The sequence below is a fragment of the Notothenia rossii genome (assembly GCF_949606895.1).
Source record: "Notothenia rossii genome assembly, chromosome: 2".
Taxonomy (NCBI): Eukaryota; Metazoa; Chordata; class Actinopteri; order Perciformes; family Nototheniidae; genus Notothenia; species Notothenia rossii.
In genome coordinates, this window is record NC_136904.1 from 68739268 (window position 1) to 68763471 (window position 24204).

The window sequence follows — 24204 nt, forward strand, 5'->3', positions numbered from 1 at the left end:
AATGGATGTGGAAGATAACTGGAATACTTGTGGCTAAATGTGTCACTAAAAAACGTTCATAGGAATAAACATGGTAGCAATAGCACTGAACTTAGCAATAGCCTGCATATGAGACTTAAAGGGAACATCGGTAATTGTAGCGACTGCCGATAGTCTTTGCCTGATCTTTACATGGTGTAGCCTAGCACACAATAATATAGGAATCAATACATTTGGGAAATGTAGCCTTCTGAAGCCTTTATTATCCACTCCCCCTGCACACAGATGAGATGCAGGCCAATGTGGTATGCAGGTTTATGACTCGTATGCATATATATCACCAGTGCCTGTTATGATGCACTAGATAGCTGTTCAAGCCCTTATGGCTTCAGGCAGGTGTGAACAGTTACACGTGTTGTCCTCATTAAGTATCACCTGTCCTTTTTACCTACTGTGTGATAAAAAGGGCAATTCCATCCGGAGTCAATGCCTCGCCTTTCACACCAGTCGTGGGCAAAAGCTGCGTCAGGTAAATTGCCTGCGGACCATAACCACTCTAGTTGCAGTGCAGAAAATATTACCTCAGTAATCTGCAGCAAGAGGCATTTCAGCAGGAAATAGCTCCCTGTGCCGGGGTGTATATATGGCCGGGGCTGAGTCGAGCTCATAATTCAATGCAGTCGTTGGCACTTTTCATCCTCCGTCTGCTGGGGCTGGGTACTGGCTAAATGACAGTGAGAGCCAAAATGGCACTTCCACCATTGCTTTACGACTGGCGGAGGCCCCAGGGCACCATGACTGGAGTGCTAAGTGAGAACACGGCTGCCAATCACTTGATATTAATCTCCCTGTGATCAGGAGGGACGGCCGACGTGAGAGGGGGGGACATGGAGCGGGGAGGAGCTGGGCAGTGGACCCAGCTGGTGCCGGGCCGACAGAAATGAGCTGTGTGGAGGAAGTACCACACACTCCCCTGCACACACACACAGCCACCTACACACAGACAGTGAAGGTCAATGGTCCACAGCCCTTTCTCCACCACAACGCATAATATGGTAAGACATGAAATTTCCAAACCTGATGGATTTCGTGGAGCACTGCATATTCAATTATTGATTTCTTGGAAATGCTGTATAAAAAGTCCAGTGGAAGTATTAGGCCAGGCAGAAAGGTCAAAGAAGTCAGCCGAAAGATAGTGAACCCTTGAATGATAAACACGTATACTACTCATAACAGCCATTATATGATGTTTTTTGCCGCTATGTAAATTACTGTTCAAATATCCAAAATGATTGTAACACAAGGGACATTACTCAGTCATTTTGACGGACTTTCTCTACACACTGTTTGCATCTTCGAGCATCTCATTGTACAGCTATAAAACACACCACAAAATATACTGTAAATACCAAATATAAAACACTATTGTTAAATGTAACAAAGGCAATGTTTTGTCGTTCTTGTTGTTGGGAGATTGGGATCCGTTTATGATAAAAAATGAAAAAGACTTGTGATTTATGAATTTTGTAACTTTTGTAGTCCCCATAAAAAAGATACATGAAAATGATTTACTAAACCCAAAACAGTGGTCATAAAGCTTCTGTCTCTGAATGTAGAGATGATTTAGTATGTCTTTAGAATGCATTATTATTGTTACTTGGAAATAATCTGAAATGGATTGTCTTTGTGCTGTAATTCCATCTGGGAACACAGTGGCCGCTGTTCACACACAGATCAACAATCACAAATTGCATTTTTGATGTACAATTGATACCTGTGCAATGTTTTCAGCCTCCAACCTTATACAAATGTTGACTGTTCTCACTTTCTTTAGTTATAGAGGACAGAATTGTTAGTCGGTGTCAAAATGTTGCGATTTGAAACCAAAAACAGGAATAAATATTTATTCAAAGTTAATTCCAAATTCCCCCAATTTTAAAGTCATATCTCATTTTCAAATCAGAAAATAACACAGTGTTTTCATGATTGAAACGGGAACTATATTGCATTTATTATGAATATACTGTTTCTTAGTTACCAAATGAATTTTCTATGTAGGAATTCAACTAACCAATCATATAATCTGAAACCTTTTGCATTTCAAAATAAATAAATAATCAGAATCAGCCTTAAAGGCCTACTTGGTGTAATTTATAATTTCCCAAAGTGATTCAAGCCTCCGCATTCTCCAACTCAACACACAAGACAGTCTTATCTCTGTGTCATCCATGGCAGTCATGTGCCCTACATACCTGCCGGTCATGACTTGCATTTATTAGAGTGATAAAACTGCAATCAGACATTAGATAAATAACTATAAATAATAATAGATTGGTCACATGAATTGATCATAAAAAATACTATTGACAATGTTTATTGTGACCAACTTTAAAAACAAAAATACTTACCATATCCTCATGTTTTAATAGATTGTATTCTTGATAACCCTATTGGCTTAAGTAGTAAATGTGGATCCACGGGTTCCAAAACAAGATGTTAAGTGTTTGTTTGGTTAAATCTTTGGTAAGGGAATAAGGAACCCGCCCACTAAAAAAGTCAGATTCAGCTGGTTTCAACTCACACATTTAGTTCATTTCTGCTTTCCTCGTGTGATGGATTTCAGAATGTATTTTTCAAATTTTTGTCCGCATTACGTTTGGTTCTTACTTAAAGACGTTTACATTCATACAGCATTTACAATTGATTTCTATCGTTTCAATGTTTTTGCTTTCTAGTTTGTCTAGTTCTATTGCCATATTTTACTTTGTTTGGCCCTTAAACATTGTCTGTTTTTAACTGTGTTAATCACTGTTACTTTTACATTTTGTTTTTTAAAGTGGTGTATGAATAAACGTTAATATTATTATTGGTTGTAGTAAGTTGTTACTTTGCCAAGACTATAAACTAGTATTTGAGAAATATGTATAATTTAAATAATTATTGTAACTTGTGGTGAACTTTTTCACTGCACAACGCCCAAACAACAGTGTCAGAGTAATGACATCATCCGACTGTAGATGGTGTGCTGTTAAACCAAAACACCGGTTATGGCTGTTTTTGGCGGTTGACGCGGATATGGAGTTTACTCATCCTGTCGGACATAATTTCCTCAGCCAGTCATATGACAGCCCAGACTCAAATGTGGCGGAAAGAAGCGTCAGTGCATTCCTCAAAGCCCTGCGCAGATAGCGCAGACAGACGGTCCGCCCATTGCCCAGACTTTACGGAGTTTTCGCAAGAGCCGTTAGTGAATGGCGTCCGTTCTTTGACGTAAGCCGGGCTCTTTTTTGGTACCGAGCGGAGAGGAGATGCACACGGCACTCGAGTGAGGTAACTATATAAAAAACCCATTTGTTGTCATTCACTCCCACAACATGGACCCGGGCTGCGTTTGCCACAACGTGTCGATGTACTAAACCACTATTGTTAACATAAGTTGCGGAATACCAGACAGCATGTGTCATTGTTGCTCTTTGTATGCTGTGAGCTAATTCCCTGTGAGTGTCTGCTAGCTAACGTTAGCTGGCTGAATTGTTACCCTCCTATCTATAGGCTAGCTTAGCGTTAGCCTGTCCGAAAGGGGCGACTAACAAAACAAACGATCCTGCTATGAACTTCCGTATCCCCGGGCAGCTTTCATGGTTCTCTCTTTGGATATTTGCGACAAGATGTGTGCTGGCGTTTTAATATTTGTTTTGGTTTAAAGGCTGTGGTTTTTGTAGGCACGTTTCAATGACGAAGAAGAGTAGTGCTCAGTGTTGCATTATGCGCACCACGTGCAGTGTTCAAGCCCCCTCCGTAAAGCAGTGGTAGCTGATGGGCGGTATCCATGCTGCTGGGTTTCATTAGCAGCCCGCCTCATTTAGTATTAAAGCACACGTATAAGACTGAATTGCTTTCGGAATTACATTGAACTGCTCTAATTAGTCGGACACATCCTAGTTTTAGTGATTACTTTTGGTCTTCTACATATTTGACAAGTCTTCTTAACCTCTTTGACACATAATGCTTATATTGTGCCTGTGTGAATATTTCAATTCAACTTTAGGCTATTAAATAACACTAATATTGATGTTAAAGTATTCAACAACTTATAGGCATTCTTTTTTTGACTTGCATTTTATTCGCATCTTTGCAAATGTAGCCATCAATTTCTTGTGTAAAATATTTAATTCAACAGTCTCATTGTATCTTCCTAAATCAGTCATTGTGTCTTACTCTGCAATATTGTACGTATAGTACAGAGTGATGCAGGAATGAGTCCTAAAACCAAAGAATTATGTAGCGTTTTACCACTGGAATTAGTTAGCGTTTTACCACTGCTAACTCATTTTAAGTTGCCTGTTACCTCGCAAATTCAATGTTTTTTTGTAGACTTTGTGTTTAGAAGATCAGTGATTTTGCTTGTTTTTAAGGGTTTTGGAATGTTCATGTCATCCTTGTTGATTTTTACAAACTGTCAGAATTGGAGAAGTTATGTGCAACAGTTTGTATGCAACTCCCCTGTGTGCAGTCTTCAGTATACAGATAGAAGCTTACGCTTATGACTCATTAATTCATGCATTTGTTTTTTAAATGTCGACTTATATGAGCTTCTGGTACTAATGTACATTTTAATTTTGATCTACTAAGGACATTTGTTTGAAAACTATAGAACGGTTGGATGGAAGAAGATTCAGTTTTTAAGTAGTTTTATTGAATCCTTGCTTGCGTTAAGTAATAGTTTGCTTCCTCAGTTAGCAATCTTTATCAAGTATTGTATAATGCCATTATGCAACCTCTCTTATCAGTTATAATTAAGTTAGACATATAAGACAGCTAACCAAACTTCAAAATGACCAATGTACTGGTGGAAATTGCAATAAATACAATGATTCAATCAAGCAAAGAGTGCACATAATGATTTAATGTTGGTGCCGGAGAGTGTACATTTTCAGTACGGAACATCCTGTTGCTAACTTTAGCCTCAGGAAACGTTTTAACCTCAGGATTAGAGAAGGTTTGGTCCGATAAAGTGTCAATGCTGACATACATTCTCTATATTGATTAAAATGGTAGTATTATGTACATATGTTCCTTTTTAAATTAGCCAATGAGCAATGCAGGTCTCATTTACGGTCTCAACACAACACCTTATTTATGTTTAGAGTATTATTCAGAGTTTACTCAACACATGATGCGGGACCAGAGGCCATCATCAGGGTTATTTGTTCCTACCTAACTTAGCCACAGTAGACATTATACAACTGTTTCCACAAGCTAAACAGTTGTTGAAATGACTAGTAAACTGGCCTTTAAGTGTTGAGATGCATTACCAAATCTTATTTACAACATACCAGCACCGCTTTATGATTGCATACAGCTTGAAAGTATAGCTTACGGATATTATTCAGAGCTCTCAATTGTGTGTCATTGTGTATTTTAAAACGCTTACAGTGCTGCATGAATAAGTGTTGCTTTTGTAATGTAGTTGACAGTAGGGCTGCACGATATTGAAAAAAACTGACATCGCAATTTTTTTCCCCCCTGCGGTATATATTGCATTTTTTTTAACTATATTTAACCGGATGAAGGTATTGTCTCCACAGATTATTTAAGTATAGTATCTAAGCGATCCGATCTCGCGACAGGGGAAGCAAACACAGACATCACAACACGTACCTTTACAGAGCTTTTACGGGAGATCGTCTCACCGTAGCTGTGAATCTGATCAAAAGACGTGTTCAATGGCATTAAAACGAGAAAAAACGCGGCTGAATCGGTTAATCCATAGGTTGATAATGTGCCATTTTGTGTTATAGTCACAAAATATAATCTATTGACCAAATGTGACTTGCTCTATCGAAATCAGTCACATTGACCCGAAGACACATTTGAGTTTGTATTACTGGTCTGGGGGAAGCTCGCGAGTGTGTGTGTGTGTGTGTGTTTGTGTATTTTTGCATTTGTGTGTATTGTGTTTGTGTACCGGGGAAACACTCACAAGAAACACCGGCTGTTGTTACGCTTGCTGTGACGTTAAATTACTCCGTTCTCCGCTTGTAATTATGCCTTTACAAGCTTCAAAGTTGTATTTATCATCTGAATTTGCCGAAACAAGTTTAATATTCTTTTGATCGCACAGGGATGAAACGTATACCAATAGAATCTGTGGACTCTCAGCTTTTCATATGATATACAGGGCTCGACATTATAAATGGCCCGCTGTCCCGGAAGCACTATTTAGACACCCCGGCCAGCATAACGGTATTTCAATTTGCCCGCTCGGGCCACTAAAAAAATATTGCTTAAAAAAAAAAATGGTCCTGTGGTATTGGTATTTTGACAAGCAATTTTGTTAAATTGTTTCGTTTATTAACACTACAACATAGCGTTTCGTGAGGCGGTTGTCGTTGTTGGGTGAAAAGCAAGCAGCTGTTTGCTGCGCAGCGCGCTCCTTCACTACAGACTGTCACTATCAATATCTATCTATCTATCTATATCTATCTTTATATATATATCTCTCTCTCTCTCCCTCTCTCTCAATCTACTTCTCAATCTATAAGGAACCGCAGGAGACAAAGGGTGTTGCTATAGCAACACGTCATGTTTATGTTTACACCATAGGTTTACACGCGAAATCAATAGCATGAAAAGGGGTGGGGTCAATATGACCCGCTGGCGGAAATAGGTATAACTGGCAATTTTTTGGGCGATTTCTTCAATCTGACTTCATATTGAAATTCTTTAACAACAGAGGGTGCTACATAACACACTTTCAGGAAAAGTCGCGGACTGGGAGACTTTAATATTTTATTGGAAAAAAGTTACATACAATAAAAAAAACAGCTGTGGGTGAAATTGACCCGATGGCGGTGCTAGTGTTAATCCCATGTAATTGTAGAATGAACACAGTCTTCCTTTGAATATGTATAAGTCAGGTGTCTTGAGTAGTCAAAATTACCTACAAATCATTGTACACATTTGTAAATATTATTTTCCACTTGTTACCATTGTAAGTCTATTTTTATGCAGCTCTGCGTGATTTTGTGGCTACAATTCAGGCTAATACGCTACCAGAGGTGGAATAAGTACTCATATATTGTACTTGAGTAAAAGTACAAGTACTCAGATCTTGTAGTGAAAGTAGAAGTACTCAGATCTGGTACTTGAGTAAAAGTAGAAGTACTCAGATGTTGTACTTGAGTAAAAGTAGAAGTACCAGAGTGTAGGAATACTCTGTTACAGTAAAAGCCCTGTATTCAAAATGTTCCTCAAGTGAAAGTAGAAAAGTATTCTCATCAAAATCTAGTGAAAGTAGCGACAGTAAAAGTAGTCATTGTGCAGATTGGTCCATTTCAGAATAATATGTATGATATGTTTTATAATGATTGATCATGAAAGTGTTCTCAAAGCTGGTAAAGGTGCAGCTAGTTTGAATGACTTTGTATACTGCAGGGTAGCTTGTGGATTTACTCCAGGTGGAACTAAAGTCTGATTTAACACTTGATTATATTTCACATCATTCATCCACATCTGTGAAGTAACTGAAGGTATTAAATACATGTAGAGGAGAAAAAGTACACCATTTACCTCTGACTTGTGTTTACTGCCAACCTAAAAGTACCTAAAAAATAGTAATCAATAATGTATTGAAAAGTTATTTGGCTGATTGTTTTATATTGGCTCAGCCAGGTTATATGGGAGGCCCAGTCTACGTACAGATGGGTCACTCATTTTGAAATATTAAACTTAGTTTTCTTTTCTTTAATTTTTCATCCTCATATAGAATGCTATCACGAAACACACATTTGGTTGTTTATAGCATAAAGATAATCTGATTTAATGTGAGGTAGGGAAATAATCATTTGAGTATGTGTATATAAATATGTAATTTACAACAGCTGTAAGATGCTTGAAAAGCTTAAGAATGCACCTTGAAAATGCTTGAAAAGTGCTTGAATTTGACTTTGTAAAAGGTGTAAGAACCCTGTAAATAATCTGTGGAGTCTCAGCTTTAATCGGATATATATTGTATGTGCAGTTTCGATAAGTAATAAGGGTATCTTTATTTTGAATTCTGTGCTAAATTGCGTTAGCATTTTTAAAAAAAATGAATAAATCTGCACGTCCCTGCGGTGTGAATATCGCGCCTGCGCATATCGCGGTTATCGCCATGACACGGTATATCGTTCAGCCCTAGTTGACAGCCTCCAATGTTCTTGAGAGGTAAATCCCAGCACGTAGGCCTATATTTGTATGATTGAGAGCCACGGCTGAGCAAACCCTCACTGATGGGACCTGCAACCATATTAGTCTTTTCATATCAAATACACACAATGGCACTCACTGCTGTTGCTGAGATTGTGTTATGATCTTTGCTTTGTCAACTAAACATCTAAAGTAAGCTTACTGTAAAAGAACAGGAAACCAAAGCTTGTTTATATTTGTGTGGTTTTAATCGATTAAAAAATGTAAATGCAATGATTATCTGTGATTTAAATTGGTAAGGAAAACGTAGGAAAGGCATTTTGTTGAATCAGGCACTATCCTCCCCTTGAGTGGGAGATAGCGGACAAGATCACTGCTGTAGGAACAGAGATAGTGCTTGCCATATGATAGCAGCAGCAAAACTACCATATGAGCGTGAGTCCTGTGTAGCGCATATTGTACAGAGGGTGAACACAGCGATTGAGCTTTGTCGATGCTTTATGGTAGGAGAATTGTCTTGACTTCATGCTAATAATTCTGAAATCACCAAAACTATGAAAATATTTTCCACCCTCTGTTATTACTACTTACTGATTTCAAGTGGTCTCCAGTTAGTGCAATACATGTTGCTTATGCCAATTCCGTTACTTGCAATGCAATTTATTCAAAAAATCTGAGCTTGAATGACGAGAGAAAGTTGTGGTCAAACTTGGTAATTTGATGACATTACATGACATGTTACTTGTTAGACGCTTTTATCCAAAGCAACTTACATACTCAATACTGTGGGCAATCCCCACAGGAGCAATTTGGGGTGAAGTGTCCCAGGGACACAACGACATGCTGACTGCAGTGGGGTTTGAACCTGTGATCCCCTGATCCCCCTGATCCGATCACTAACGCACTAACCCACACGCCTCCGATTAGTTTGCGTTTTTCTTTTATCATATATTTCCCAATTTTTTTTATAGGTTTGCTTTGCTTGCTTATAGTTGGATTACTCTCGATGAGATAAGATAAGATAATATAAGATTGAACTTTATTGATCCCAATTTGGGAAATGTTTGTGTTGCAGCCGCATAAAAAGACATGGCATACGACGAAAGAAGACTCAGCTAACACAAGATTGTCTTGGTCATTTCCTACCTTGGAGTTTGTTAAAACTTGATTGTATACAGTCCAAATGACCTGTTTCCTAGGGTTTACTGAAGTGTCAATAGAATGGTGTCATATTGACAATAATTGAAACTTCCAATGAACTCCTAACCAGTAATGTGACTTATCAACACCAAATTACCTTTAGAGTAAGCATGGTGTTCTTTGTTGGTGAATGATTATTATTTACAGCCTCTATCTTAACCAGTGTAGCTTATTTTTGCTGATTACAATCTTGTGTTGTCAGCTGAGCTTTGTTTCTCTGCCCTTACAGGGCTCGACATTAAGGGCTGCCCGATGGCCCGTGGCCATCTAGTATTTAGCTCGGGCAATGAAGCCTCACCTGCTGGTTGCCCGATCGGGCAATCTATTATGCCAGTATTATGCAGCTCGCGGATCCAGTAATGAGTGACCCGACAGTAAAACTAAACATATCTATAACTAGTTTAGATAGTTTGAGAGGTAATTCAAATAGCTACGTGTGATATTCTAACCTGAAGTGTGTGTTTTGTCTGCTCACCGCTGCATGTGATCATGCAGAGCTGCGTGTCGACTCGTCAGCAGCAGCTGATCTCTCTCTCCCGTCAGATTAGACTTCACTCGCGTTTCTGTCCATATCGATCAGATCTAGCTAGTTCTAGCTAATGATATGACTACCTGCTTATTAAAAGACACCTAAACAATAAGTGTCGCTATGCAACTGGATGAGGCCACAAAGTATAGCGCAGCATTATGCATTTGTTTACATGCCCACCGGAACCCCGAGGCATTACCAACAGATCAACGCACAATCAACCCATACAGGACATCTCTTTCTCCACATTAAGTGTTAGACATTAGAATTGACTATTCTTGTCTGTCACATACTCTTCTTGTCTGTCACATAAGTGGTGCAACTGAAGCGGTATTGCACTAAAGGGAAATTATTTTGACCGAAGAGATTTAGATTTGCCGGCTAACGGGAACTCTGACGTCGCCATTTTGTGTGCTTCGCGAATGCGCTCGGCTCCTCTCGACTGCTGCTCGGTCAGCTTCCGGATGAGGAGGCATTCGTTCGACCAACTTACAGTAGATAACATTACAAATATTTTTAACAGGGGCCATAATAATGTACATAATGTTTGTTTTGGCAGTTACAACTGAATGTAATGTTTTCTACTTTTTTACATCTGGGAAGGCATTTGCCTTCATCAGATGGAAAGTGTCTTGACCAACAACTTAAGTATTTCTTAAAGCTATGCAGGGCATGCAAGCGAGCAAACACAAACAAGAACAAACAAACAAGTGAAATGAAGAATGAAATTGAACAATATAATATTGTGGTGGTTCATCTTATAATTCAGTCTAGAGAATGCACCAGACAGCATCTACAGTAAGACCCGCAAAATCTAAATGTTCTAGGGGGAGGCCCCCCAAACCCTTCGTGCCATTTCGTCAGTGCGCATTTTTCAGGGCAATCTATTGGGCTCAGGGCCATCTGTAAATTAGCTTTGATGGCCCACAGGATTAAGCTAATCCTTAATGTCATGCACTGCCTTATACTTCAGTGGTCACAAGATAACATCATATTCTAGTCTCAAAATTACTTATAACTCTGATAAAAATGGGGAGACAAGTAATGGAAAATTGTAGAAAGCCTGAGATTGTACCAGACTCATTCAACATTTTAACTACATCTTTTGTCATGCTAAATGGTCTCTGCATACATTAGTCTCTTGGTTCAATGCCAGTGTCCATTAAAAATCAGTCCCAAATTAGAGATGCAGTTCATCTTACCTTAAAGGCCAATAAGCATTGGATATTGTTAAACAGTTTCATTGTTTTGTATTACTCTACCTTGATACTTTACATTACAGCTTCTTGGTGAAAGTCACTGTTGCAGGTTTCTTATAAAAGTTATTCAAACACGGGCCTTGTTTTGTTTTATTGGCGCTCACGGTTTTTAGAATCTGTGCTTTTAGCTTGAGCATTGTCTGCTTCATATTAGAAATCAGTTTAATGTACACCTACAGTGGGGCAAAAAAGTATTTAGTCAGCCACCAATTGTGCAATTTCTCCCACTTAAAAATATGAGAGGCCTGTCATTTTCATCCTAGGTATACCTCAACTATGAGAGACAAAATGAGATAAAAAAATCCAGAAAATCACATTGTCTGATTTTTAAAGAATTTATTTGCAAATTATGGTGGAAAATAAGTATTTGGTCACCTACAAACAAACAAGATTTCTGGCTCTCACAGACCTGTAACTTCTTCTTTAAGAGCCTCCTCTGTCCTCCACTTGTTAACTGTATTAATGGCACCTGTTTGAACTCGTTATCAGTATAAAAGACACCTGTCCACAACCTCAAACAGTCACACTCCAAACTCCACTATGGCCAAGACCAAAGAGCTGTCAAAAGACACAAGAAACAAAATTGTAGACCTGCACCAGGCTGGGAAGACTGGATCCGCAATAGGTAAGCAACTTGGTGTGAAGAAATCAACTGTGGGAGCAATTATTAGAAAATGGAAGACATACAAGACCACTGATAATCTCCCTCGATCTGGGGCTCCAAGCAAGATCTCACCCCGTGGGGTCAAAATGATCACAAGAACGGTGAGCAAAAATCCCAGAACCACACGGGGGGACCTAGTCAATGACCTGCAGAGAGCTGGGACCAAAGTAACAAAGGCTACCATCAGTAACACACTACGCCGCCAGGGACTCATCCTGCAGTGCCAGACGTGTCCCCCTGCTTAAGCCAGTACATGTCCAGGCCCGTCTGAAGTTTGCTAGAGAGCATTTAGATGATCCAGAAGAGGATTGGGAGAATGTGATATGGTCAGATGAAACCAAAATATAACTTTTTGGTAAAAACTCAACTAGACGTGTTTGGAGGAGAAAAAATGCTGAGTTGCATCCAAAGAACACCATACCTACTGTGAAACATGGGGGTGGAAACATCATGCTTTGGGGCTGTTTTTCTGCAAAGGGACCAGGACGACTGATCTGTGCAAAGGAAAGAATGAATGGGGCCATTTATCGTGAGATTTTGAGTGACAACCTCTTTCCATCAGCAAAAGCATTGAAGATTAAATGTGGCTGGGTCTTTCAGCATGACAATGATCCCAAACACACCGACCGGGCAATGAAGGAGTGGCTTCGTAAGAAGCATTTCAAGGTCCTGGAGTGGCCTAGCCAGTCTCCAGATCTCAACCCCATAGAAAATCTTTGGAGGGAGTTGAAAGTCTGCGTTGCCCAGCGACAGCCCCAAAACATCACTGCTCTCGAGGAGATCTGCATGGAGGAATGGGCCAAAATACCAGCAACAGTGTGTGAAAACCTTGTGAAGACTTACAGAAAACGTTTGACCTCTGTCATTGCCAACAAAGGGTATATAACAAAGTATTGAGATGAACTTTTGTTATTGACCAAATACTTATTTTCCACCATAATTTGCAAATACATTTCTTTGATTTTCTGTTTTTTTTTCTTTCTCATTTTGTCTCATAGTTGAGGTATACCTAGGATGAAAATTACAGGCCTCTCATCTTTTTAAGTGGGAGAACTTGCACAATTGGTGGCTGACTAAATACTTTTTTGCCCCACTGTATATGTATGCCACCAACTTAAACCCACAATCTGTACAGTAGGCTATGTCAGACTAAGCCCGAAGGACTAGGCATATAAGGTGTATGAGCTAAAAAAATAAATATACATTTTCACTCTCACTTGTGCTATTTATCAATCTGAATAGTTTTGGTATGAGTCGCAGTGTTGGAGATATCCGTCATGGAATCATCTACCTTTTCTCCAATATAAAGGAACCAGATGGCACTTAGCCTCTGTTGCTCTAGGCGGCAAAGAAAACAAAAATAAAAGCTCATGAAAACAAACAATCTGGTTACTCAAGATAATCAACAAACCTTATTTTGAGCGGTTTCTTGTAGGAACGATTTTATCTCTACCAAACGCGCTGATATATTTGGCGGGTTTAGATATATCCAACACTCAGGAACTCGCACCAAAAAATAGTCCTTCAGGCGAGAAGAAAAATTATGTATTTAAAATGTTATTACGCAAACCAATCTAAGATGGTTTTACATCCAATGTCCAAGCCAACAAGGAGGTCAGGCGTTTGGATATATTGCACACATGTCAAGTTACTGATTTACAAGGCCAAAAAGTAAAATGAGCAGTTTTACCAATAGTACACTTATTGCACACACACACACACACACACACACACACACACACACACACACACACACACACACACACACACACACACACACACACACACACACACACTTAGTCTGGTCAGGTGGTTGATCCCTGACACAACTCCCTGAATGCTCAAATACACACAAACACACACACCCACACCCACCCTCCCTGTGCCTCCCCCTCCTCCCTGTACAAATTAGTTAAGTCTTTGGATTCAAAGGCCCCAAAACACTCAACCTGCTCCTCATGTTAGTGCTGCTGTGAACACTTGGCTGTGGCGTGAGCTCCCGTCCTTTTTTGCCGTATTTGTGACGAGAGGTAAGCATCAATGTGTGTGTCTTGCCAAGGTGTTATTTCTTCAGTGTTACTCTACAGCGGATTGTTCTGTTGTCTGTGTGTGGTGTAGCCTTGCAGTATTTTACACTCTTACACTGTGTGGAACATATGCTTCTAGGCCACAGAGCATCAGCCACGCACCTGTGCCTCGCTGTGAGGATCCCACTCTGTTTTGCCTTGTGGCTCCTACATACTTGGAAGTCAGCACTATGAACTGCAATGCTGCAACTATGCTGCATTGCTATGCTATTTGATTTTCCTACTTCTATCAGTTATTTGCTCGATGTATTGGTAGGTTTTTTGGTCTGAAAAATATCCGACTGGTAAAAAATGACGAACTTGAATAACATAATAACATCCATAAATGTCTGGTTTTGCCAACCACCTTATGTTAGTTTACTGTCAGAGAAGAGCAAAGAGACCAGAAAATATTCAAATTTAAGAAGCTGAGATCCGAGACTTCTTCTTACTAATTAATCTATAAAAGAATAGTTGATAGTAATTAAATAGATAAACTATTAGATTAACCTTTGATATACAGCATCTTCGATAAGAGACAGCTTAGTGGCTTCAACCTACAAAACCTGAAATTCATGTGGTATTTGTCGTCATGTCAGCAGCTGTTTGAAGGATTAAGAAGTTCGGGGAAGTTGCCACTTGTTTAGATAGCTTTTATTTGGACAAGCATTTGTCGTGGTGGACCACCTTTAAAACCACAGAGGGATGCCAGGCATTTGCTGAGAGACAGGGTGTGGCAGCTTTGTTTTCTTTAATGCTATCCGGGGAAGCTTGTATGACTTGAAAAGGTTGGACATGTATTGGTCATTTGTTTATATTAAGGCAAAAACAATTCCTTAACATAGTCGAGTGACCCGGTTTAGACATGTTAAACCACACAAGAACTTTGAGGCTTGTTTATGGTGCCGCTATTCCACGGTCCGCAGATTCAAACAACAAATGCGTTTTAAATCCTGCATTGTAACTTGCTCTTATCTTATTGTTGCATCACAGTGATGCTTGCTCACGTTAACACATTGCATCAACTTACATTGCGATGTGTTTTACTTTCATTCAGTTTATATTGCCTATATTGCAACATTAACTCCCAATATTTTCTTCAAGCAAATTAACAAAGTAAACCGTTTCTGACAGTTTAAAACAATTGGGATGGTGGGGTCTAGTTAGTCCAGAGCCTTGAAACCCAGTTTTTCTAGTTTTGATGGATAGTATTCTTATTGTATGTAAAAAAGTGTTTCTTAAAATTTGTTTTCATTCTTATTTTTCCTTTTGTATTTATACCATATTCCATAACAGAACATTCCTATCATGTAAAATACTCAATACCTGCTGCGGCCCTACTAGTTGTGTTGGGTGGAACTGGCACTGAAACATATTTGTCTTTGGTCTGATATAATAAGTGTTATGGTACATGACTGTAAATCTGATACTTGAGTCAGGAGATTTGCAGGAGACCTACCATACGGCTAAGGACAAAGTCCTCAGAATAGCAGCTTTTGATCAGAGGATTGTTGGCTTCACGTGTCAAAATGACTGCCTTGATCTGTTTTTTTTTTACTGTAAGTGTTTTGCACAAGTGATGGATGGTTGTCCATGTAATCACAAAAGCACTTAGACATTAGGTTTCTACTGGCTTGTTGTGGACAGTTGAGTAATGATTTTACACTGTCTGCCAGTGTTGGTAACTTCTCATTGTGCACCCTCACTACTGTTGTCAACCTCCTCCTCTGTGTTATATTTTCATTTTCATACGTACAGTGGTCCTCTGAGATTCCCACAGACCATCTGTTGTGAGTGGGATCCATGTGGCAGCTTACATCTGCAAGCCTCAGGCCTTCAGACCCTACACTTCGACATATCTTTGTATATTTTTCATCTCACTCGAGAACAAATAGTGTTTGCACCAGGGTTAGTATCGTAAAACTAAATTAAGCTAAGCTGTCAACCAAACTATACTAAAATTAAATAAAAAAACTAAACAAATGAAGGACTATTTTAACCTTGGTTTCTTCTCCCCACTCGATTAGAGCCCAGTGTTTCCCATACGTTGATTCATTTGTGGCGGACCGCCACTATTAAATATCGTCCGCCACAAATAGATCTCATACATCTTTTTTTTAAATCAAATTATTTTTTGTTGTTATTTTTTGGTGGTCTAATCAATAGTGAGGTGGGCTAATGATCAGAAAGTTGCGAGTTCAAATCCCGCCTGGAACACCACCACTAGTGTGCCCTTGAGTAAGGCACTTGGTTACTCCAGGGAGAATGTCCCTGTAATTGATCATTGTAAATCGCTTTGGAATAAGGCGTCTGCTAAATGTCTAAATTGTAAATGATATTTTTGGGAGAATAAACCCCACAGATCCTCAACTACGGTGTGTCTCACTCATTAACAACGCAGAGCAACAAGAACGTTGTCTGCTACAGTAGCCATGAACTCGCATGTATTTTGTTATTTGAGGGGGGGTGGATGCGTGGGCCACCCGAATAGGTTAAGGGGCCCTTGGCTTTTCTTGCCGGGGGGGGTGTTGCGGTGCAGTGCCCCCACAAATAGAATCAAATTATGTGGGAAACACTGAAGCTGTACATCATTAGTAGGGCTACACAATAAATATGTTACGGACTAGTGCATTATCCAAATCTCAGTAACAAAGTAGCAATATTGTAAGAAACCGATAAATAAAAGAAGTCTACAGCCAGACTGAGAGTGCATTGTATTCTGTAACAAAATATCAATATCCGATCAGGAGCTTGTTTTGTAAAAAATCAAATATGCCCTTTGATGGAATTTTTGGAATACCAGAAGAGATTTTCTCCTTCCGTTGCTCTGCAGTCACCTGCTCAGGGTCGACATGGGAAAGATGTGTACAGTCGCTTGAGAATCATATGAAACGGCTTAAGGCCTACGTTTTTTTTTTTTTTTTGCTTCCAGAGAAAGAATGTTCCTGTTTCTGTCGTTATCAACAACCTGGAAATAATATGGGAACATACTTTTTAATGCATAGGGTAACAAAAAGGATTCCAGATGTAAGATTAATATTTTATTTATTTGTGTAAAGTTTTTTGTTAAGTATAAGGAGCTTTATTTATTATCATTGGGACTTTACATCAAAAGGAATTAAGTTGTTTGCTTCCAGACATTTATTATTTTTCAATGAAGAGTTTTTGGGTTGCAGGGAGGTGAAACCACAACCACATTTGTTTAATAATCACAAGAAACGTTAGAAAAAAACGTTTCAAAACTCCGTAGCAACTCAACATGTTTATTCTCATTCCAACATATTAAGTTATGTTTGCAATGCGCTAATTCCAATGGTATGATATAATCAATACATTTCAAGGTTTTCCAGATGCTGTAGTTGTTGAAAATGTACTTTCCTATAGTAACCAGAGGTTGCGCTAGACTTTTTCGCTGCCCGTCATCAAAAATTCGTCATAGACAGAAAATATTCGGTTAACGCGACCTCTGATAGTAACACCCCCCAGTTTTTCTAAGTCACATTTAAAGTTGAAATATTTAACAGCTAATCAAAAAAAAGCGTAGCTCAGTATTGATTGCATTAAACCCCATTCTTCCAATCCTCTCAAGTTTTTTATGTTGCGCTGTAAGGGCGTTCTAAATGTTTTCACTCATTATACTATTAGCCATTAAGAAGCCATTTGTTCTGTTTCCTTGACTGATTTTTGAATTCACCTGTGTGTCCACAAATGTTGGGTTTGTAGTCCGTGTTCTCCAACCTTCCTTTTCACAGTCTTTTTTGACTTGTCATAGTGGGAAAATCACAGGTGTAACTGATAACATTTATCATGGCGGATCTGTTCTTTTCAAGGGGTCGCAGTAAACTGTGACGGTTTGAAAATAATCAAGGATTACAATTTCAGGATCCTGACACTCAAACGGCAAAACATAATTCATTTTATAATTGTCACATGGTATTTTCCTACTGGAATATGTCACAGTGTTCAGTTGAGAAGCTCTGATATGACGGGCTATTTTGAAACCTTGAGTCTTGCGTTGTGTCCGTCCCCATTGTGGATTTTTGGAGCAAATATCATTTTTGATGTGGTGGTTGGCCTGTGGAGGATACACATTGCTTTGCCTCTATAAGCCCCCAGGAAGTGCACCGGACTTTGAAAGAAATACATTTTTAGTGTCCAAACGCGAAACTACAACATCCATGTCAGTCCTTGGCAACATAGGGCCCCAAAGGACTTTTTTCCATTGACTTGCAATTGGAAAGAGAAATCTATACATCAGCATATACTTTTTATTTTTTAGTAAATGATCTACCCAGTATGATTACTTGAATTGAAATTGTCCGTGGTAGACACTTGTCAATCTCAGGGTAGTCACGCCTTAGGCTATCCCTGCTTCATTGTCTATTTCACAGTTAATGGAACCATCATTTATGAAAATAACATCATTATGTATGAAGGATGTTTGAAACTATCCATAGAGACCATAAACTGGCTAGGAAATTGTTGACTTATGTATAAAATAAGGTGAGAAGTATAGGGTAATCTTTTCATAGACTTCTATACAATTTGACTTCCTTTGCATTGACTTCACATTGTTTATTCACAGAGTTTGCAGTGTTTCCCACATAATTTGATTCTATTTGTGGGGGCACAGCACCCCCCCCCGGCAAGAAAAGCCAAAGGCTCCTTAACCTATTCGGGTGGTCCATGCATCCACCCCCCCTCAAATAAGATAATACATGCAAATTCATGGCTACTAGTGTAGACAACGATCTTGTTGCTCTGTGTTGCGTTGTTAATGAGTGAAACACACCAGAGTTGAGGATCCGTGGGGTTTATTCTCCCAAAAATATCATTTACAATTCAGGCATTTCGCAGACGCCTGATTCCAAAGCGACTTACAATGATCAATTACAGGGACATTCTCCCTGGAGTAACCGAGGGCTAAGTGCCTTACTCAAGGGCACACTAGTAGTGGTGTTCTAAGCAGGATTTGAACTCGCAACCTTCCGATCATCAGCCCACTTCACTATCCATTAGACTACCAAAAAAAGAAAAAAAAAATTAAAATAATATTAATACTTTTTTTTTTTTTTGAGATCCATTTGTGGCGGACGATATTTAATTGTGGCGGCCCGCCACAAATAAATCAATGTATGGGAAACACTGAAAGTTTGCATACACTTATCTTATATAGTGTATGCCTCTACTGGGTCATAAGTAGTTGAAACTATGAAAGCTGAAAAGCCCTGTAGAAGGAACAGAATAACCTATTTAATAAAGGGACAGATCCTGCTGTAAACAGTCATCTACTTACAAGCTTTAGGCTTTGTGCTGTCGTTCCAGTAATAGAAGCAAACAAGATAATTGCCTGTTTTTCTGTTAGTATCACAACTTCAGTGAGCTTGATATGCAATTTAGTGGGTCATAACAGATGAGAGGAATTCTAAGATGTCCAAACTGTCTTTAGATTATTTCTAGATGTATTGATAGGTATATCAAATGTCAAAACATTGTGAAAAATGTCCACTCATGTTTTCTAAAAGTCTGAGGCGATGTGATCTTTTTTTGTCAGTCTAAAACAAAAATATGTTAGATTTAATCTCCTAATAAACAGAGAACAGTAGGAAATCCCAATATTTTAACGCTAAAAAAGGCGCTTTAATTTTTTTATCAAAAATAATTGCCGATTTATTTTCTCCCAATTCTAAAAGATTTGTCTTTAAAGGGAATATTACACTGGCTTGAAGTAACACCAGTTTGTCATCTTTAATATTTTTCCAGAGTGCGTAATTCAGAAGAGTTGGAAACCCCCCTCAAACGGTAGCATCAGAACTGGGGGCCAAGCAGAAAGAAACGTATGCTGGTGAGTTACTAAATTATATTGTGTCACAGTTACAATGAAATGATTAGTCACATGTCTTAATGTGATTGCATCAGCGACAGCCCGATGATTCAGTCATGTTAAATTGGAGTTGTGAGAAAATGGAATGGAACATTTTGGTTTGTGAAACACTCAATTAAAAAAAAAAAAAAAATGGGTCTAAGATTACACTCAAGCTAATTCAGAAGCTTAATTTGTCATTTAATTTATTGTGATGTGTATAACTAAATTCCCCCACAGTATCTGAGGTGATTCTCAGTCAAACTCAGGAAAAACAAAATGTTCATGATTTGTCATGCTTACTTAATATGTTGTGGTTGGTGAACCACTTGATAAAACTCCCATACTAAATAGACTTGCTCCTGATTTCCCCTGAAGGCCATGCACAACAAAGACTCTAATCAGGGACACACAAGAAGCTCTGTTGGAGTAAAGGAGGGTGTGCTCTTAGAAATAGGTCCTGCTTTCGGCTACAACCTATCTGCTGAGAGGTTCATAGGTCACCTCCGCCTCATGTTTATAAACAGTGTCTCGCTGACAGCACTGAAGTTAGACTGGTAACCACACACAGCGTCCTCAGCCTGAGTCAGAGCAGCATCATTCACTTAACTTCACACACAAGCCAATTCAAAGGCAGACCGGTAAGTAGCCTCGCTTGTCTAGAAGGTAACTTTAGTGTTAGTTTTTATTGTTTTTTTTAAGGAAATGTTTGATTTGTCTTTCGGCCTTTTACATGTGGTTTATCACATGAATGAGTCACACATTCAAAGTTGTAATTTAGGTCTTTTACAACCTTAGTTTGTGATGGAAGTTCACTGTGAAAATGACCCGCGATAGACAGTTACATTAAGTACTTGCACACTTTAAAATAGAGATAATAAACACTGCTAGTTCTTGATCTTATTATATGGGGGGAAGGAAGTTAACAATGAGCAAATAGTCATGAACTGATAAGCTGTTGATGTCGTCTGCTCGACGATCAAGGCTCTGGAGATTAAACTTTGTTTTAGCCAAGCCGAATCTTTTAAAATTGTATTTTCTCTAACAGAAGTGGGATAGATTCAAGTTCTGTATCAAACCGTTTTTTGTTGGAGAGAAGATTTTAGATTGCTAGATTGTTGCTCATTTCATGCTTTACCCCCAAAACATGTTGTAACTAGAGCCCATTGTCAGTCTATCAGCAACGTGTTCTGTTTTAAATTACGCTTTTGTGTGATTTTCTGTATCCACTGTGCTTTGGACGCTTCTTGTGGGTGTCTGGAAAAAAATCAATATAGAAGTTTGTTATTTCGTTTTTGCTCCCACAAACGTTTACCGTGCAGTTTCTGTTGTTACTAGCCTGGACAACTTTGAGGAGGATCTCTCATTCTCTTTATTTTTTAACATTTAGCCCTGTATCTGTAGTCTGCAACACAAATCCATTCCCTCCAGATGGCCATGCTGTAAATTCAGTCTAAACTTTGCTAACAAGCGGGCTGCCAAAGGCCTTTGTGAGTTTGTGTGTGTGTCTGGTCTCTAGCAGTATTCCTCATGTGACCCACTCTTTACTCCTCCTCCACCGCCCTCACCCCTCACTCATCAACCCCCCACAGGCTTCACAAGAGACCTCATGAGGATCATTTGACTGGAATGATATTGCTGCTTCAGGCTTTTTAGAGGGGAAAATAAGCAATTTGTTACACGATTCCCAGTAAAGAGTGTATTGTGCTCCCTGATACGCTTTTTTATGTGCTATGCTAAGTTAGCAGATGAGGTGGTCTGAGCGCACTATTTGTTTATGGTCTGCATGCTTATCGTGCTAAATCTTTTGGTGTGCTTCCTAATGATTGAACTTTGGTAGACCCTGCTGCAGTGTCTTAGAAAGGATGCTCTTGTCAGTCTTTTTGTTGATTACTGATTTAATGTCATCAAGATCTATTCATCTGTTATCAGTCCTTCCTGTTCACAGTCATTGTTTTACAGTGTTTCCACCCAAAAGTCTACATAAAAGCTGCCTCTGTCTGGCTTTATTTGAACAGCTATGGGGCTGGTCTGCAATTTAGTGTTATTGTTTCATGACTTTTATGTGAAATCTCTTCAAGGTGATTTTATTATGTTGTAAAATTCCAAATTCCAAAGCAATGAAAACAAGTAAAATAGTAACTAAACAAAAGTGCAATTTTTTTACACTTTTTTCCTGATATAATGCACAACAGGGACATACTTCCTTGCATTAGACATCCATATGATTATTTTATGTGACATTTCCATTAGGATATATCAATGTCTTAAAATATGAATATTGTGTTGGGATTTTCAGCCCAACTTTCTAAATGCTCAAATTTTTGTCATTTTTATCAGGTGTGCGAGATAAGTCACATTTCTCGCAGGAAACAAAGCCACAGTTAGATAATCGGTCCAGCCATCTGTGAGACAGTCACTACGGTTATTTAGCACTGTGGCCTTAGCACCGGGCTAAGACATAAGGAGCAGGAAGCAGCTGCTCAAGGATGGACTGACCATGCTTCTTGTATAAAATACTTTAGAAATATGGGAGTCACAATTAAACCTAAAGGAGGATGGATTAAGGTAGACCAAGCAGCTGGTGGTGGACTTCAGGAGGCCCCAACATCTTTGCACCCACACCAGTGAACATCCAGGGAACAGACGTTGAGATTCTTAACTGGGTGTTCAGCTGAACAATAAACTGGACTGGACCAATATTTCTACTGTTCTTTACACGAAGGGACAGAGCAGACTGTATCTCCTCATGAGACTGAGGTCTTTTGGAGTGCGGGGGGCAAACAATATTACATTCAAAGTAATTGGGGCTGTGTCTAACAACAGCAACACTATATCAAAACATCCGCTAAACTCTCAAACAAGTTGTGCAGCGTACCCCAAGTCTCATTTACTTAGTTGTATCCGCACTACTTCTAATGAAGTGTTTTAAAAAGCAGGTTGATAGTGAATATGCACTAGATTGGAAAGTGGTCAGCATAGGACTTGTTAAATGAGATTTCCATTTTACTGAAGTAAAGACAAAGTCGCCCACATTTCCTAGAATTTTTTCCGATACTTACCTAGGAGGCATACGAGCTAAACAATGCTTCAAGGTAACAAGGTGATACAATTGCTAAAACAATTTTAATTTTAGTGGTACATTATTCTTATAAGCTGTGTGTATATTATTATTTTAGGAATGCAAAAAAAGTTATTCAAAATCTAATACTTTTTCTTTACTCTTTTGCAGGGGACCAGAAGTAAGGGGATAATGCGAGTCCACGTGCACACCAAGTTCTGTTTCCTGTGTGTGCTCACCTTCCTCTTCCATCAGTGCAACCACTGCCATGGAGAAGACCATAGCCATCAGCACGGTGGACAGCCCCACACCGACCACGATGAAGTCCACTCCGACCTGCAGATTTCCGAGGATTCGTATGTGAAAGGAGCCACTTTTTCCTCCGAGTCCAAGAGTCCTCCAGGGCAAACTCTAGAGAAGGAGCAGCACTACTACATCCAACAGCTATTCAGCCGCTACGGCCAGCAAGACAAGCTCGACTTCGAGGGATTCCAGAGTCTGCTGTTCAGCTTGGGTCTTGGGGAGGTGAAGTTGGTAGACGCTCAACACGAGGAGCTGGGCCATGACCACGTGGCTCACCTCGACCTGGTGGATGTGCAGAAAGGGCATCACTCGCATGCATCCACCACTGATGGCCACGGGCACGGACATCCACACCACAAGCCTGCCTCCCACCATCCACACACGGAGCAGAGTCCCACAAAGTGCACCCAGCAGACCACCGCTGCCAGTCCAGCTACGGGCGCACATAAAGGACATGACCACGACCACGCCAAGGTAGTAGATGGTGAGCATAAACATTCTGGCGGACATGTGCAGGACAAACAAGGCCATGTCCACAATCATGATCACGCACATGACAAAGGGCACAAACACGAGCAGGCACATGTGCATTCTAACCACAAGGACGGATCTTCTGAACCTCATGACCACAGTGATCACAACGATAATGGCCAAGCTGATCATGACCACAGCGTTCACAATCATGTCCCTGAAGTTCAGACAGGCACAGACATTCCTCCTTTCAGCCAAGAGCAGATGCCCTCCGCACAGCTGGAGCCGTCCCAAGCTCCTCAGGTGTCACAGTCCTCTCCCGCCCCTACAGAAACTCAGACCAAGAAGCCGAGAAAGCCAGCCAGGGTCAGGGGACAGCGGGGGCGAAACAAAACCCCTTCTCCAAACACTCATCAGCCTGAGGCACCCGACCACGATCACAGTCACAGCTATTCTCATAAAGATAAGAGAGAAGCTCCAGGAGGGCCTGGCTCCCCCACCCTGCCAGTCTCCGTTCTGTCCGGCCACCCTAAAGGATTGTTTCACCAGCATGGGGAGGTAGGACTCAAACTCACTAACTGATTTTGGCTTTGACCTGCCAAGATACCTTGTATGAATA

The 24204-nt window shown here is 39.7% G+C and overlaps 1 protein-coding gene across 6 annotated transcripts in view; it reads left to right on the forward strand.

Annotated features, from left to right (window-relative positions):
• Nucleotides 1-3132: 3132 nt before the first annotated feature.
• The window catches only part of slc39a10 (solute carrier family 39 member 10), a 38729-nt gene continuing 17657 nt past the window's right edge, over nucleotides 3133-24204 (forward strand). The window contains exons 1-3 of one of the 6 annotated variants that reach the window (XM_079663855.1): nucleotides 3133-3309; nucleotides 19651-19732; nucleotides 22983-24143. In XM_079663855.1, coding sequence (XP_079519981.1) covers nucleotides 19727-19732; nucleotides 22983-24143 — 1167 coding nt within the window. In that variant the 5' untranslated portion in view covers nucleotides 3133-3309; nucleotides 19651-19726. Of the gene's footprint in view, nucleotides 3310-13798; nucleotides 13852-19650; nucleotides 19733-20265; nucleotides 20392-22982; nucleotides 24144-24204 lie in introns of those variants that run through there. The other 5 variants (XM_079663857.1, XM_079663853.1, XM_079663854.1 and 2 more) reach the window with 5 other exon arrangements.